This window comes from Anabrus simplex, chromosome 2, assembly GCF_040414725.1.
Source record: "Anabrus simplex isolate iqAnaSimp1 chromosome 2, ASM4041472v1, whole genome shotgun sequence".
Classification (NCBI taxonomy): domain Eukaryota; kingdom Metazoa; phylum Arthropoda; class Insecta; order Orthoptera; family Tettigoniidae; genus Anabrus; species Anabrus simplex.
In genome coordinates this window covers 313,901,038-313,920,288 of record NC_090266.1, presented here as the reverse complement: position 1 = coordinate 313,920,288, position 19,251 = coordinate 313,901,038, and the positions used below count along the sequence as shown (strand labels likewise).

Here is a 19,251-nt window from a genome sequence, read left to right as displayed (position 1 = left end):
AGTTTAAGCCATGACCATTCACATAAAGATGATTTAATAGCACAGATAAAGACTAACTTACCTTGAACATATAGACCCTTCTCCGCATGCTCTTTGAGGTCAAGTTTCTTCTTGACATCATTCCCAAGTAGGTCTCGAATCTCCTCATTATAAATCTCGAGATAGGAAGCAAGGACCAGGTACTTCGTGCCTTCAGCCACAGAGACTGCCTCAAAGATGTGTTCGAACGCTCGAGGAATGACTCCCCTTTGCGAAGCGGGATCACGGACGCCCTGCATAGTGAAGCTTTTGCCACAGCCTGTTTGTCCGTAAGCAAAGACGGTGCTGTTGTAGCCCTCCAGGACTCCCTTTGAGGACAACCATACATCTAGATAAGTGACTTACTGAGTAACATTAAAACTTTCCAGATACAACAAACAGAATATTATCTTAGTTCTAGTGAGTGTGTGCACAAAGAGCTGCAGTTCATTTGGTCGCTTTTTTAAGGAATGTCTTCCATGACATCATATCACAATCGTTATAAGTTAAACTGCGTTGTTGTGCTGACTGAACTAAACAAAACACACAAACTCCTACCTCGACCAGAGGGTAAGCAATGTCATTGTAGATTTGCTCCGTCGTCGAACTGTCGTCGTACACTCCATCGAATGTGAAGGTCTTGGGGGGCGCTGCGCTATCTGACGGGTTGATGATGATGCAGCTTGACTGCTGCTGGTTCATAAACACTACACACTGAAAGAGAGAAGATCATCGTCAAATGATACTCTCTTTACTTGAGCAAAATTTCTAAAATACTGTCTAAGATACTGTCTGGATAAATCACAAGATTTCCTTTACGAATGGGTAAGAGTAGTGGTATTGGACCTAGGTATTGTAAAAATCAACCACCAGTAATTTTGTTCAGATTTAATTCCCAACAGTCCATGTATTAGGTTACGATTATATCAACAAAATCACTGATGACATGATAATTATGATGATGATGATGACGTGGTGGAATAATGACTGTTCGTAAAGTACGAAAGTGGTTAAGATGAAGGAGAGATAAATGAAAATAGAATTTTAAACTATCAGATACAGTATTTTCTATACGTTCAGATAGAAAGAACTCCCCTCTCCCAGTTTATTGTAAGTCTAAGTTATTTCCCTCGGTAAACCTATTGTTTATATTGTTTATATCTCTTTTGTTATTCCGTATTCCAATGCATTCACCGCCTGCTGCTATCGACTCGAAAATCGGACAAAATTATTAATAGAGGAAGTATTACTCACCCTGGCCAGTAGATCAACAATCCCAATGGATTTCATGGAATATATTCACTGACCAAGTAGTTAATAAATGAGATATGGTGAGAACTTCATGCACTTGTTGTGTCTAACTTTTTAAAGTTCATCCCTCGCTCCAGCCTTGTAAACCCACGACTACGTAGTGGGTATCGTTTGAAACGTTCATTTTCTGTTTAGGAAGTTTGACGATTTCATTGATCTCCTGATTAGTGAATGCGATTGCACTCATTCTGAGGACTTTGTTATTATATATTAACAACATTGATTGTTAAAGCTGCAGACATCTGAAGTGTGATGGCAAGACAAGTTTTCTTCAAACAGATCAGAAATATGCACTAACCGCTATCCTTATCACTCCACAATTTCCGTCACTGACGTTTGCAGCAGGTGCGTGTATTGCCTGGATATAAGGCGAACAGATGCAACTAATCCAATTTACTTAATAACTATTTCATTAATATAATTCTATTTCCTTTTCTGTGGCATCATTTTGTCGAATATTTAAATATACTTTCTTCGTGTATTCTATGGAGATAGTTTCATTTTAGCAATGAATGCTTCTTAAAAGTTCCCCACACCGTCATATGACAGAAGTCTAGACCCTCTTTGGGCATATTTAATTATGCTTGGAGTGGAATCTGCAGTTTGAACTACTTACTCAACTCTAAGCTGTAGGCGGTCAGTTTATAGAAACAGTATCCATTTCCGCACTATATCTCAGCAAACATTTTGGATATATTTGTAAAACGCTATTCTTAATATATAGGGTGTGCTATTCTCTGCACTGCTACGGTAGTCAGTTCTTCTTAAAAGTTTCAAAATATAGTTTAATATTCTGAGATAAAGGGACGAAGCTACGCAGGAGAATTTCCTGATTATTGCAGTGGAAGTATGAAATCTACGATATGGAGTCAGGTACTTGGTACAGAGGTGAGTGTGTCTGTGCAACACGCAATGTTAGGCACTCTAGCTTTGCTTCACGGCCATTTGAACCCCAGAAGGCAATTTTGCAGTAAATTCTTACTAGTATTTAAATAAATATTTCCACCGAAGTGAAAACTTCTGTTCGAACTAACACAGTGCTTGAGGAAAGTTTTGCGCGGTATATGTCACTGTACCTCAAACGTGATTATACAATGCAATTTAAGTCATTGCCTATGACACACAGTGACGCTAAATCCAGATCAAGCTCGATATTTGTCCAATAGGAGGCATTTGTTGTGTCGGTCAGTTTAACATGACCACTTGTAAGGTCAGTGGTGTTCGTTAAACATGGCAAGACTACCCATTTCTGCTGCTAATCGCGCTCGAATTGTGACATTGCTGCAAGAAGGATGGCAACAAGTGTATGTCGAGAGCCAGAGTGGTGTCTCCAGAGTTTCGACAATGTCCAGAGAGACATAAACTGTAGCTGATCAACAGCGGACAGGAACCCCACGTAAAACAATTCACAGGGAGGATCAGTTTCCGTTGCTTTCAGCACGTCGTAGGCTCACTGCTATTGCCACCTCTTTACGCCAGAATCTTCGGCGAGACACAGAAGTAAATGTAACAGATTAGACAGTGTGAAATGAGCTGCAAGACTGAGGACTGATATCAAGAAGACCTCTGCCAAAAACTCCTCTGGAACGCACCAAAGGGCAACTCCTGTGAGGTGGGCAACACCTCATAGCCCATGACATCAGGAACAGAGGAAGTGCACGCCTTTTTCTGATGAGTTCACCACAGTCTTGCACTCACACAACAGGAGCATTAGAATTTAGAGAAAGTGCGGTGAGAGATGGAACGGTCCCTTTATCTTGGAGCGCCGTACCTTCGACGTACGCCTCTACAGGATCTACTGCCAGAGTGGACGAGGGCTTTACACAAGTGGATGATAATGTTCGTGCCCTTCCAACCAGAGTGGCCAACCAGTTCCTTGAGACGGTGGCATACAACGAATGGTGTGGGCTGCATAAGCTGCCGATATGAACTGAGTTGAACTGAAGAGAACACTTGAATATCGTTACAATCCTCCTGCTAACATTCAGCAACTGACTGAAGCTGCTATCCAAAAATGGAATAATCCGTCCCAAAACAAGCTAAATTATTTGGTGCTGAGTATGAATCAGGGATCGATGTAGCTGTACACGGCTGTGATCTGCCACACTATGAACGATAGTTTTGTGTTCAAAATCGCACATTACCGACTACGTGATTTTGTTGCGTTTCTGTTGCTTTTGCGCAACTGACTGCATATAGCAAAATAAACAGTGTAGGAAACCAGCATATGCAAAACTTATTTTGAGGACTGTATTTACTCCTATGTCCATAAATATGGGGTGATCCTTCCGTATCTTGATTGACAAGCCTTCCCTTTCACTTCCCTTCGTACGCACCACCCTCACCTTACACAGTAGTATCCGTGCATAGAGGTTCGAACACACGTCTGTTGACTATGTTTACTGTACACTTCGTTCATCTCCAGACAAGATCGATAACCTACACAATCAGCTCACATGACCGCTCCACGCACTGAACTACTTTACACATCAGTAACTGAGTGAATTGACCGTGCGGTTAGGGGCGCGCTGCTGTGAGCCTGCATTCGGGAGATAGTGGGCTCGAACCACACAGTCGCATCCCTGAAGATGGCTTTCCGTGGTTCTCCATTTTCACACCAGGCAAATGCTAGGGCTGTACCTTAATTAAGGCCACCGCCGCTCCCTTCTCACTCCTAGCACTTCCCTATCCCATCGTCGCCGTAAGACCTATCTGTGTCGGTGCGACGTAAATATATCAGTCAGTGAGACAATACTACAGACCAATTCAACTACTACTCAGAAATAACAACTCGTCTCTCCAACACTCCACAACGACAACGACTCCGAACTCCACCACGACGACAGTCTCGCGACACTCACTCTCCAACAACACTACTACTGTTCGCGGTGAATCTGTTTTTTATGTAAAGTTCCGGTATCTTCGGGGTACGCCTGGTGTAGGAATGTTCTAGTTTCGCCTTTCAGGAAATCCACGGAGACACCAGACGAAAAGTACAATAGAAGGAGAGGCCGTACGTACCTTCAGGCCGGGTGGGAGCTTTTCGGCCTGACTCACTCATCCCTTCCAGGAAATACCGAAGGAGGCTTCCAGAGGGCTGGCAGTCGCTTGAGCACATAACAATATTTCTGCGTATCTATTTGAGGTTGCAATGCACATTAAGACAACCCCCCCCCCCCCCCGCTTCTCTTGCAGTCCACGATAGAGTTACGAAGTGTCTTAGACAACCTAACACCCTCTATTTACGTAACATGATACCACCATTGAAACTAATAATAATAATGCTTAGAAGTGAAGCTTCCACGGTGTGAAGAATTATTTAATTTATTTTCCGGGTTGAACCGTGTTGTACTTGTACGCATATCACGTACAGTTTGCCGACGTTTCGAATACATTGCAGTATTCATTGTCAAGGCGACTGAAATACCCCGCCTTGACAATGAATACTGCTATGTATTCGAAACGTCGGCAAACTGTACGTGATATGCGTACAAGTACAACACGGTTCAACCCGGAAAATAAATTAAATAATAATAATGCTATTTGCTTTACGTCCCACTAACTACTTTTACGGTTTTCGGAGACGCCGAGGTGCCGGAATTTAGTCCCGCAGGAGTTCTTTTACGTGCCAGTAAATCTACCGACACGAGGCTGTCGTATTTGAGCACCTTCAAATACCACCGGACTGAGCCAGGATCGAACCTGCCAAGTTGGGGTCAGAAGGCCAGCGCCTCAACCGTCTGAGCCACTCAGCCCGGCTCCCTCCATTGAAAGTGGCTCATACGGGAACTTCATTGACGGTTTCCACTATGGCCATATACAGTTTACCACGCATCTGTTATCTTCTCTAACACAGCTTCTCAATTTTTTCGCTGCCCTCCTGACTATTTAAAATAAGGAAAACATACCTAACCTACATTATATCACACTGCAAAAATTTGAAGACTAGGACGTCCACAACCTCCTATAAACACTTATTGTTCCTTTCCGTTTTACCTCATTGGTTTTGATTCTTTTCTTCATAGGTTATACACACTTTTTAGCTTCAATTATTGTAAAAATGCTAACTTTTTTCACTGAAGATGTCTCAAACGAGTTGATTATTACTCCATCTAATGATGGAAATGTGTATATATTCGAATTGTTTTTTTTATTTCCGTCATGTCTCTTTTGTTTTTCATTTGTTCATTTTAGCTTCTATTATGTAAATAACATTTTTTCACTGAAGATGGCTCAAACGAGTCGAAACACATTCGACTTTCATTACTCCATCTAAGGATCGATTTATGTTATGTATTGAATAGGAGGACACATTTTGTAGGTAGGCAATAGCGCTAAATTCGTTGCAAAGTCAGGAATCGAACTCGGAGCAATCAGGTGGTAAATTATGATGTTATATCCCAGACCAGGGTGGGAGCTAATCAATATTGTTTAGTAGGGCCTATTTATTTTTGAGAGAAGTACCCAATAACATTGGAATTTTTTTAGTACATATAAATTTAAAATAAATTACTTATAATCCAGCTCCTTGGCTGAACGGTCAGTGTCGCGGTCTTCGAATCAGAGTGGTCCTGGTTCGATTCCCAGGTAGGTCGGGGGTTTGAAGCACGTCTGGTTAATTCATCTTACTCAGAGACTGGGTATTTGTGTTTGTCCGAATACACTCCTCTTCATATACAAACAACGTATTACAGTGACAGTGAATACATCCCTCCACGTTGGGTTGGCGTCAAGATGGGCATTCTGCTATAAAACAGGGCCAAGTTCGCACCTCCGACCGCATCATGATGTGGAAAAAGTTATACAAGTAGTAGAAGAAGAAGAATTTAGGTTCGGGAACAAAATAATTCGTGTGATCTTAAGTTATTAACCCTCTTTGTTTGTAGGATTTTACCCTGACTAGTGACCCTGGTGAGGCTGAACGAACATTGCTCATATGACCAAGTTACATTAAGGAGGTACAGTCGCTCTATAAAGGAATGAGCACATGGCACTGTGTAAGCTCCTCACAGGTACACTTTTCTCAGAAACAACTGAACGCAAAGATATAATTTTTGTTGTTGGCATCCACAGCCTTTGTATCTACACAGGACATGAATTAAATCGTGATAATAATGGAAATTAAGTCTAATAAAATATTGACCGCGTGGAACATACAGTACCATAGGCTCATTCTTTTTTCGAGCGACTATACATCTTGAAATGAAAATATTAATTTCCTCGGTGATTCAGTTTTTTAGTCATCCCTACCAAAGGGTCATTTGGTTTGCGAGTTTTGCACGAAATGAACATTTTGGCTCTGTGCATTTGGTGAATTCATGTTTGTTGGTATTAAACCCGCTTGTACATAAATACATGCACTTTTATCGTTCAACGCAGTCGAAGTTTTCTAAATTAACTAGAGAGAGATAATATGGAGCACCCTTCTCGACACAATCTTAGCTATGTGAGGGTCTCACATACTTGTCAATACTGTACATGTGGAAGGTAAAGGAATTCATTAGGCCGCGGGACTGGCGGTGCTAGTGACGTAATTACGCCTGTCTCTTTAGACCACAAGTGTCAATGACTTACGATCGATATCGAACAAGGCCTCTGACACTGTTTCTTTGAGTACACTGGTGTTGGTATCCAGTTCACAGATAAGCGCAATAAATAAATATAATAGTAATAGTGCCTTTGCTGGCGAGTCCGACTCGTTGGCTGAATGACCAGCGTACTGGCCTTCGGTTTAGAGGGTCCAGGGTTCGATTCACGGCTGGGTCGGGGATTTGAATCGCTTCTAATTAATACTTCTGGCGTGAGCACTGGGTGTTTGTGCCCATCCCAACACTCTCCTCTTCATATTCACACAAAACACTACACTACCAACCACCACAGAAACACGCAATAGTGATAATATCCCTCCACATAGGACTGGCGTAAGGAAGGGCATCCGGCCGTAAAACAGGGCCAAATCCACATGTGAAACGCATTTCGCACCCGTGACCCCACAGATGTGGGAAAAGCGGTAGTAAAAGATGAAGAAGTGACTTTGCTGGCGAGTGTGCGCCAGAATAAACTAGTTACTTTCAGTGGCCTGTCTCAGTCCCGTCAAACAAAATCAAAGTGGCTAGGGTATGAGCGATGACAGTAACGCAGCCGTGTTATGAATGGTGTGAAAAATGTCTCATAGGGTCGGTTAGTGCGTGCTTTTCAGACGGCTTGGCAGACTGATATGTTATAGCAACTTCTGGCGCGGTAAGGAAAGCACGGGAACTACACACAATAATTAGTCTATTCTTTCTGTTGCAGTATGGAATTCTTACACTGAATTTTTGGTTTCATGTATTACAAAAGAAAACCACTGGTAGATATGAACTGTTGTGACACGGCATGGGTCACCATTCCAATTGCTGCCCCTAAAACAACTTTTCACCCTTTATGGGTCACTGGTAGAGTAATTTATCATGCTTCTATCCAACTTTAAAATATTTATTATTTACGAACTCTGTTATCACTCAAACGAATTCAGCCAAAACGTATTCCGGAATTTAAAACATCGTTTGGAGAAGTTGCTCGATTGTGCAGAGTAGAATTCAGCAATTCAAAGAAACGAACTTTCTAATAAACAAGGGGAGAGTATGTCGCCCACAAAAACTAGGCACGTAAAGCAAATAATAAAAATCAACTTAAAACCTTGATCTAGTGCGACATCTGCGTATGTTTGATAACAGTGAGGGAAGTGACACCCCGAAGAATAAGGCATCTCATCAATCGTGCAGGATACAGAGCTGGGGCACCCAGAAAGAAGCTCTGCATGAGCGAGACGAATGGGAAAAGCAGATTAGAGTTCACAAAAGCTTATGTAGAGGAAGAACCTGGATTCCTGGAACAGCGTTGTTTTCTCGGACGAACGGAAATTCAACCTATTTCATAACGATGGTCGTGTTTTGGGCTGGAGGAGACCGAATACTGCTCTTGACATCCAGAATCTTCAAGCTACTGTGAAGCATTGTAGAGATGGTATTATGGTCCGGGGGTGTATGGCAGCGTCTGGTGTAGAGGAGCTAGTTTTCATCCTGGGAACTATGGACAAATTTGTTTGTTTGCCTATTCTGAGAGAAATGTGAAGAGGAGTGTGAACAGGAGTGTTCGGGAAACGATTACTACTTGCACCACGGCAACGATCCCACACATATTGCCCGACGATGGATGCTTTGTAATAAATGCTACGCTCTGAAAACGCCAGCACAGTACCCGATCTCATTCCTGTTGAGCATGTATGGAGTGAACTGGAAGGAAGAGTACGAAGACACACATCTCGACTAAATCTTAGCTAAAAGCATTGCTTCTGAAGGAATGCATAATATTGGAGCAGAGACAACTTGAATGATGGTGCAGATGGTATGAGTAAGTGAAGTACGCACACCAAGTACTGAGGGGCAGAATCCACCATTACGAATACTTTTGTCCGGCCTAAAACTCGTATTGAGAGGAAAAAAACCCTGTATTTTTTCTTTTATATGAAGAACGTATTAATATTATCATTACATTCAAGTGATCTTTATGTACGTCAGAAGTATTTATGTTTTTTTATGTACTGAGAATTCCACTAATAAATACCTCGGTTGTTTCCTAGTAGCTGTACGAATATTTGCGTTCATGTCTGAATATCATTAACATGAGGGACGGAGCAGGATTTTTATATACGATGCCTCAGCTAAGATGCTCATCTCAAATAACGTGTAACCCGTTTATGACATCGAAAATCTGTTATCAGTTCCGTTAATAGTGCCGAAGAACTAATAATTAAATTGAGGCCCTGCAGTACTTTTCCAGAATGCCGAGATAACGGTACTCACGATAATGAAACTGCCCTCTTTTCCCTACATCTAGTACTAGAGTCGTGGACATTATAAATTCACGAGTGTAATTATTTTCATAATCCGACAGGTAGGCCTACTTCTCGAGAATTTGCTCCATTCGCCGGGCGCGGGTCGCCCTATTCGAATGAATAAAGAACCAGGTGGCCAAGACACGCGCTCAAGGTTGCCACGGGGCAAAAAATTTTCGTACTAAATTTTCCCGTGAAAAGGTACTAGATTATGGAAAAACGTACTAAATCATCCTTTTTAGAATGGAGTAGGATTATTTATAATGGAAGTATAGAAAAAAGCACACTTATCAAAAATACACCTTTATTAAATGAGAAAAACCGAGCTCGATAGCTGCAGTCGCTAAAGTGCGGCCAGTATCCAGTAATCTGGAGATAGTGGGTTCGAACCCCACTGTCGGCAGTCCTGAAAATGGTTTTCCGTGGTTTTCCATTTTCACCCAGGCAAATGCTTGGGTGTACATTAATTAAGGCCATAGCCACTTCCTTCCCATTCCTAGGCCTTTCCTATCCCATCGTCACAATAAGACCTATCTGTGTCGGTGCGACGTAAAGCAAAAAAAGAAAAAAGAAAATCGTAATTATCAGAAGTTATCGTTTTTGATATCTATAATGGGAAGCAGCAATGTTGCAGGTTCAATACCCACCATCCTAACATTTCCAGTTCCAAGCTGACTACGTGATGAGATTCTTTTATTTACGTTTAGAATGTGAAGACTATGGATATTCTCACGCATTTCTATTCAACATTCACACCTTTTAGAATATATTAACATGCATTTCACATTGCGCTCTTCTCTTAATCTTTGGAAAATATTGCCAAAGCAATAAACTATTTTGGAATATGAAAATTTTGGGCAGACGCGTGCTTTAGAAGGAGCCCATTCACTTCCGCTACAGACCAGTAGTTTGTTTCTCAATCTGGTCTTATTAACAGAAAAAGCAGGAAAAATCCTGTTCTGTTTCAGCAGGAGAATGTGGTAAACAGTCGCAAAAATTCGTCAAATTTGAAAAGTTGTAGTCGCCTACAGAATTTTTCAGTTCAATTAAAGCGTTCTAAAATTCAGCGATTCTGTGGAATTCTTTGTAAAGAAGGAAGCTGCACTTTCGAGTGTCGACTCAAATAAATGTACCTTAAAAGCCGTTCAGTCTGTCGAACACACAAGTTCAATATAAATAGGGCCTGTTGTTTAGTGTGTTTTTCTCAGGTGTGTTACAGCGTAATATTTATATTGAGCCTGTATGTTCGGCAGACTGAAAAGATTTTCAGTTTCTTTGGACTTTGCTGCTCACCATTTCCTATCTAACTTCATGAGCACTCTGTCATTGCGTTAGCGAAATATATAGCTAATGGGATTATACTGATGCAACTGCCATCTCTTTTGCAATTTTCTAGTTCGACATGGAGAGATTTCTCAAAATAGGATCACTAAAATGTACCCTCTTAAAAACTTGTTCACAGAATTCAATATGAAAAAATAGACACTTGGCTCTGAAACTTCTTATCAATTTCTTTCTTGTTCTTCTGCTGCAGTAGAAGAGCGTCTACTCTAGCTCCGTAAAAGGTACTAGAATTATAAAAAGAACTAACGTACTAAAAATGTCCATGAAGTACTAGATCTAGTACTAAAGTACTAACGGTGGCAACCCTGCGGACGCGCTATCTACTGTATGTATCTTGAGTTGTTTAAATACAGAGTTTCTTCACAAGCTTCTACCAGCTACAGTAGGTATCTGCTCTACTATCCATGCAAATACACTATGGTAACATCGCGTGGTTCGCGTGATGGCCTTCGGTCACAGGGGTCCCGGTTTCGTTTCAAGGCAGGGTCGGGAAATTTAACCGTAATTGGTAAATACGCCTGCCACGGGGGCTGGGTATATGTGTCGTCTCCATCATCATTTCAACTTCATCACGACGCGCAGGTCGCCTACGGCGTCAACTTAAAAGACCTGCACCTGGCGAGCCGAAGTCCAGGACATATACCGGCACTAAAAGCCATACGCCACTTCATTTCATTTCATTTCATAATATCGCGTGATGTAAAGCCTTTAATATTGTCATAGGTACCGTAACAGGTAAAGGAAAAGACGGATATGCAACGGTTTCTAAAGGACATCATTATTATCCTGACGTGACGTTTAATCAGTGACACTGAAGGTTTGAAATTAAACCAAAGTTGTATTTATTCGGCAGTAATACAACATAAATAAAAAAGGATGAAGGTACATAATAATGGTTAACATTACACGTCAACTTAAACTTCGGGAGATAGTGGGTTCGAACCCCATTGTCGGCACACCTGAAGAAGGTTTTCCGTGGTTTCCCATCTTCACAACAGGCAAATGCTGGGGCTGTACATTAATTAAGAACACGGTCAATCCCTTCCCACTCCCCCACACCTAGGCCTTTTCTATCTCATCGTCACCATTAGACCTATCTGTGTCGGTGCATCTAAAGCAAATTGCAAAACATAACAAAGAGACAGGATAATTACTTTGTCCCTTATCAAACCGTTGCATACCTGTTTTTCCTTTCATCTGTTACCTACGATGATATTAAAGATTTGATATCGTACAATGACCTCCGCAGTGACACCTAGGGAATCTACGGCAGCTGATGCTGGATATGGCTAGGATCCAACCAGCCTTTGTGCTGAGGAATTTATATAGTTTGTTTTTCTTATTTGTAATGTTTTATATTGTTATCCGGTCAGTGTAAAATGGAGTACCTCGAACCTGTACCTGTTTACTATTAAGTATACTTTTAACTATATGCAATGTTACCATATTCACATGCAGATTAGGGCGAATACCTGCCTGGAAAAAGATGGCGAAGGATCTCTGTCTTACTCGCGCAACTTTTATTGATACCTGGTGTTATGGGGATGAGGCGTAAGGAGGGAGCTCTCCCGGTTCCGGTAATACTGCCAACTGAATGGAAATGAAATCTGAATTGAATCGATAGTATGATCGATCGATATGTATTTTCTAAATCTTCATTGTCTTAAGCTAACAACTGTGTCACACACACATTATATAACATAACTTTCTCGATGCGAATCTTGTTCTTGGCATGAATTCTATAGTTTGGCGTTGCTGTGTAAACAACAATACTAGTACATAAAGTGTACGCCAGATGTCTCACGGTGATGCATAAGTGATTAATAGTTTGTGTTTCAAAGGTTGCCTATACAAATCTCGAAGATAAGCGAGATCTACCGATCTACCGATTTTTTTTTATAGAAAGCCCAGGTATCACTAAAAGTTCCGTGAGTAATAGGTCAACAGCTCAGGATTCATACGCGCATTCGTGTCTTGCCCACCTGTTAATGACTCATTTGAATGGGGAAGCCCACGGCTGGCGGAAAAAGTACGGGGTGACCCAAAAGTCTGTTAACATTTGACGAGGCAGTACTTCACAGAATATTGGAGGTAGAAAAGTAATAATTGACACACATGATTGGCATGACATGAGGTTTTATTGTCATCAAAATAAAGTACATAAAATGACCAACAGATGGCGCTTCATGCGATACACAAGCAAAAAATAGCATAATAATCGAGGTTTAGCAAACACATGCTCAACATGTCGGCCATCATTCATCAACAATACCTGTAGTCGAAGGACAATATTTTGAACAGAACTGTACAGCATATCCGTAGGTATGGTGAGAAATTGCCGTCAGATGTTGTCTTTTAGCATCCCTGATGAGGCCGGATGCCTTTGCTGGCGAGATGCAGTGTTTACAGTGCACTGTGTCTTCTGGCATGGGCTAGAATAATTTTGTTACTTTCATTGACCTGTCACAGTCTCCTCCTTGGCTTTGACAATATGAAAGTGACTGATGCTAGTAATACCATTCCTTATGCAGCCAGTCCCTGTTATGAATGGTGTGAAAATATCACTAATAGTGTCAACTGGTGCATGCATTTCAGTAGGCTTGGCAGACTGATATGTAATAGCAACTTCTAGCTCAGTGAGGAAAGCATTGGGAATCTACCTCACTCCTCATTTCCCTAGTATGCCTCTTCAGTGACACCTAGGCCATCTATGATAGCTGTTGGTGAAGCTGTGGAGGATCAAACCACCCTTCGGGGCGGAATACTCAACATACATGCATACAATGAGGTCGGACGATCGCGGTAGACTTGCGACTTCAGGTATCCCCACAACAAATAATCACACGGATTAATTCGGGGCACCAGAGAGGCCAAGCAAGACATGCCGCGATTGCAAGCGCATCTGACGCCCTCTCTCACGACACGGGTCTCATGCGGCATATATGACGTGTTGCTGTCGCAACATCAGAATGGGAAGACTCAAGTTTCGGTAACAGCGAATAGTGTCAGAACTAAATCCATCGACTGGTTTTTCCTCAAGCCATACCGCAAAATGCCATCCGAAGCCAGTTTAACTTGTTGTTGTTTAGTCCTCAGCCCGAAGGGTGGTTGGATCCTCAACAGTTCCGCCATCAGCTGTCATAGATGGCCTAGGCTTCACTGAAGAGGCGTACTAGGGGAATGAGGAGTGAGGTAGTTTCCCGTTGCTTTCCTCACCGAGCCAGAAGTTGCTATTACATATCAGTCTGCCAAGCCCACTGAAATGCATGCACCAACCGACCCTATGAGCAATATTTTCACACCATTCATAGCAAGGACTGGCTGCAGAAGGAATGGCATTACTAGCATCACTCATACCTCAGTCACTTCCATTTTGTCAAAGCCAAGAATAAAGCTGAGACAGAGCAATGAAAGTAATAAGATTGCTCTAGCCCATACCAGAAGACATAGTGCACAGTAAACACTAGGTCCCGCCAGCAAAGGCATCAGTTTAACTTATCTACAATATTTGGGTTGTTGGGATAAGTGTACCACTTGGGTTTTTTACGGTGATCTTCAAGGATTTTTCATAAACAAACTAACGTACTGTATCTACAACCAAACTCTAGATAATAGCCGTATTTTGTTTGGCGTATGGTACAGAATATCGAAATGGATTTTCTTGGGTTAACAAGCGAATCTGCGGTAAGTGTGCTGAGGAAATGGCAGATTCGCCAAAATAGCTCAGATGTCAGTTCTCTCAAAACACGCATTTTGTACATAAGTAGAATTCGCTTAGGACGGCGGTATAATAATAAGAAAACGCTAATGTGCGTCTTCGGTGCTGTAGAACTGTGAACATCTGCCCCATTTGGACCTGCCACCGCTCATCGTGAATGTCGTCGTTTTCAGCGAGGTCGACTTTATTACCCTCCTCAGTCTGGATATGTCTGTCTCCGTAGCGTGACTGTTAGCCCTATTAGCTGCCGTCTTCGAATGCCCGGGTTCAAATCCTAGTACTGCCAGAAATCTAAGAATGGTAGGAGGGCTGGTATGTGGTTGTCGGGCGAGTTGGCCGTGCGGTTAGTGGTGCGCAGTTGTGAGCTTGAATCCGGAAAATAATGGGTTCGTACTCCACTGTTGGCAGCCCTGAAGATGGTTTTCTGTAGTTTTCCATTTTCACACCTTAATTACGGCCACGGCCGATTCCTTTCCACTCCTAGGCATTTCCTATCCCATCGTTGCTATAAGAACTATCTGTGACGGTGCGACGTAAAGCACATATTTAAAAATTGTTTGTGGTTAAAATGGTACATGCTAATCACTTCTATTGGAGGTGCGCCTGAAAATAGTGGCACCACCTCGGTACGAAGACACGAGGTTATAGTCTGGACATGTAGCCAGGTGGACTCAACGGCTTATTCAACAGTAAATGGCAGCCATTCATTTTGATCTTCTCTAAATCCCGCTGTTCAGTATCCTGTACATTCTACCTTTCTTTATGTAACGTGTGGATTTTATTCTTCGAAAGATGGCTGTGCGAGTTCAATCACCTTGACGTTGATAGCGAAGACAACTAGGTAAGTATGAATCTAATTTTGAAAATTTAATAAATACGGCGCCAAAACAACATTGAATGTGAACTGTGAAAACTGTTGTTTTTTGTTCCATTGTGTCCCTTTTTACAAATTTGTAACCGTAAGTCTTGACTGTTGTGCGCTTACTGACGCAAGAGCTGAGCGGCCTCTTGAACGGAAAAAGCTTTGACTACCTCGTCCTTCTATGGTATAATCGAGGAATTTCCAGCCTATTTCTTTTTACGTCAGTAAGTTTACAGTAATAATAATCCTTTCCTCTTTTTCTTATCTTCTACTTCTCCTTCTTCTTCTTTTTCCGTTTACCCCCCAGGGTTAGTTTTTCCCTCGGACTCGGCGAGGGATCCCATCTCTACCGCCTCAAAGGGCAATGTCACGGAGCATAAGATTTTGGGTCGGTGAATACAACTGGGTAGGAAGACCAGTACCTCACCCAGTTGGCCTCACTTGCTGCGCTGAACAGGGGCCTTGTTGGAGGATGGGAGGACTGGAAGGGTTAGATAAGGAAAAGGGAAGGAAGCGGCCGATGATCTAGATGTTAGGCCCCTTTAAACAACAAGCATCATCATCACGAGTTGGGTACCATTCGGGCATTTGTCTGGAGGAGAAGTGAGGAAACCACGGAAAACCACTTCACCGATGGCTGAGGTAGGAATCGGAACCCCCTCTACTCAGTTGACCTCCCGAGGTTGAGTGGACCCAGTTCCGGTCCTCGTAGCATTCTTCAAATTTCGTGGCAGAGCCGGGAATCGAATGCGGGCCTCCGGGGGTGGCAGCTAAACACACTAACCTCTGCACCACAGAGGCGGACCTTTGCTCTTTCTAATGTTTTATTATACCTCACGCAATCGGCCAACTTGCAATAACATTGCAATATTTCTACAATATAGTTGATGAAACAGTGCGACACATTTAGGAAGTAGTTTATGTCCTGGTGCAGGAAACAGAAGGAGTGTGGACAGTACTGGTACCCTAACAGAATCACGAGCGTCTTTCTGCTCAACATATTTAAAATGGCAAAATCAGTGTTAAAATAATAAACTCTACGTAATTATAACTGTAGGCGATTCGAGGTTTGCATATTTAGCTCTACCCTCACTTCCTCCAAAGAAATGGAGAGGTATGTCAGGTGTATACGGGAACGCTAACTAATATCCAACATCATTTCCGAGCGACTCGGAAACCTCTTGATTTTGTGCAAGATGCATTCACATCGACTTAAATATTACCTCTAAAAGGGCTATAAGGATGAGCATTCTTGATTTTATATTGACCAATACCATCCAATACTCCACTATACCCGACAGACGTCGTTCTGTCAAAAATAAATGACAATGGATCGAACTCAAATTCAGTTTGTACCGGGTGAGTTGGCCGTGCGGTTAGGGGTGCGCGGCTGTGAGCTTGCATTCGGGAGATAGTGGGTTCAAACCTCACTGTCAGCAGCCCTGAAGATGGTTTTCACCGGGCGAGTTGGCCGAGCGCGTAGAGGCGCGCGGCTGTGAGCTTGCATCCGGGAGATAGTAGGTTCGAATCCCACTATCGGCAGCCCTGAAAATGGTTTTCCGTGGTTTCCCATTTTCACACCAGGCAAATGCTGGGGCTGTACCTTAATTAAGGCCACGGCCGCTTCCTTCCAACTCCTAGGCCTTTCCCATCCCATCGTCGCCATAAGACCTATCTGTGTCGGTGCGACGTAAAGCCCCTAGCAAAAAAAAAAAAAAAAAGATGGTTTTCCGTGGTTTCCCATTTTCACTCCAGGCAAATGCTGGCTAATTTCTGGAAACAGATGTCTCTGCCAGTTACAGCGTTACGGGAGATTGCCATCATAGCCTTAAGGGGCTCACTGATAATTCTAAGAAATCACGGTTACAAGTAGGTTACCTTTAACATTTATCGAGTACAGTATATCTATTTATCTTCTAAAAATAAATGTAAAAGTATACTTTGTCGCAAGGCAGCCTCTGCATGAGAGGAAGTATTTCATAAAATAAAAAAATTTAGAGGCCACGGCCGCTTCCTTTCTAATCCAAGGACTTTCCTATCCCATCGTCGCCATAAGACCTATCTGTGTCGGTGTGACGTAAAGCAAATAGCAAAAAAAATAGCAAAAATTCAGTCTGTAGGCCTACTGCACGCAAAAATCAGAATAGTGCAAATGACTACATCATAAACATCAAATGAGTTAATTGTCTACTACTACCAAAAGTTAGTAACAAACTACTGGAAAAATGTGTTTTCATTACCTGCTATATTAATATCTTGATTGTGAATAAGGAAATGCTCAAATAGGTCACAGCATATCACTACCCAGAAATAACCCTGATTGACTGTAACGTAGATTGGAACTGTTCAGCAGGTCTTCAAATCCCTCACAGAGCCATGATTATCCCCCGTTGCAAATCAAGTAATTTGATAAGTTGATGGCGTGAAGATAATGTGGTAAAACTTACTCCTCTTTCTTCGTAGGAAATAACCATCATAGAAAACACTGATTCCAATCAACGCTATGAAGATATTTTTGATTGTAAAGTTTTAAGGTACACGATATTTTTTGTTTGATTACCTGGCGCGTAAACAAACAAAGTTGATGTTTTCCAACACGGGAACAGGCAACATACAATTGGCCATGCGAGAAACATGTGTTTTCAAGATTAATGCTGCAAACACTCAATGAATGCCCCTGAGATTTATTTATGGTCATCGCAAAAGCGACCCGCACTGGAAACTGCAGTCGTTTAAATTTAATTGGTATGACAGTCGGAATCATAGAGATGCGTGCTATCAAAACGTCTTCTCCTTTATACTTCCCCGCTAGAATGGTTGCTTCGATCACGTTGTTCAGTAATGTTTTCACCGCTAGCCGTGTGTCATCACAAACACGCGATTGGTTGATATTTCGTAACATTATGACCACTGATCCGACCTTTAATTGAAGAATGTGAGGCGGCAATCCTGGCAAATCCAGCGAGTTCAAAAATCTGTAAATTCAGGACAGGTTTATTACTTTCGTCACAAAAACCATAAAATAAAATAAAATAAAATAAAATAAAATAAAATAAAATAAAATAAAATAAACAAAGCAATATGGGGGTTAAGTCTGCTTGTTATATGTTACCTTGAAAGTTGGCATGAAATTGTCCCGAAGTACATTTGTTGCCTCAAATGAAGTCATTTGAAAGCAGTTGTTATATTTTTGGATATTTGTAAGGAAATGTATGGAATCTGTTCCTGTTCTTGAAACCAATGAGTACAATGGATCTGGTGGTGGAATTAATGGCACTAATTTCACTTTGACATTTGCGCAACACAATCCAGCGGCTTCATTTTTGTATTTCAGTGCCTTACAGTTTTGGCAAACTGAGTTCATAGAACCAATAGCAATGGATTGGTAGGCACTGTAGTCAATTGAAACATGGTAACTGAAAGCAGCTCGATTCAAACTTTGAAGATTATTAGCTGAACGACGCGCTGCACGGATTTGTGATATCCGAATCCTTTCAGTTTCATTTCGCTTTTCACGTTGTTGTGCAGTCCGATTAGACTGAAAATTAGCTTGGCTTGTAGCATTTCGAGTTCTTCGATCAAAGTTACTCCCCCCGTGTCTTATAGCCGGCATGAGTCTTGAATTGAGTATACTGTATATGGAAGCACACACAAAATAAACCAATCAACCAAAGAAATCGATGAACTTGTTTGTTGAGAAGTGAAGATTTAAAAACAATCAGGGTAGATAAAGGTCTCCAACTTTATAACAAAACACGACACTGCATACGACTGTCTGGAGTGCGTACGCGCGAAAGCAAAATCCAAGGAGGCATTCTTCCTGTCACAAACTGAGAACTAAGAAAGATAAGAACTTGGGGTTTGTTTTAAAAATAACTTCCATATCTGAAGACCATTTGCCTCGCTTTGACCCCCATGCAACTTCAATAGCAAAGAATTTGGCCAGCGACTGACGTTTTCGTGCCTGCACGTAAATATCTCTGAACATGACTGAAAAGAAACGCAAATAATGCATGTTCTTATTTAAATTTAGAAACAAACTTATCTACGTCGAGCTGAAATGTTCCTTTACCAGCAGTGAAAACATTACAAATATAGTGAATATAAAATAGGAGTTATGGC

General features: G+C 41.8%; 1 protein-coding gene across 1 annotated transcript in view; it reads right to left on the bottom strand.

The window, feature by feature from the left end:
• Positions 1 to 19,251, bottom strand: part of LOC136863524 (osmotic avoidance abnormal protein 3-like) — a 268,651-nt gene that overhangs the window by 167,732 nt on the left and 81,668 nt on the right. The window contains exons 3-4 of the mRNA XM_068225983.1: positions 577 to 732; positions 62 to 347 (exon numbers count right to left, since the gene is read on the bottom strand). Coding sequence (XP_068082084.1) covers positions 62 to 347; positions 577 to 732 — 442 coding nt within the window. The remainder of the gene's footprint in view (positions 1 to 61; positions 348 to 576; positions 733 to 19,251) is intronic.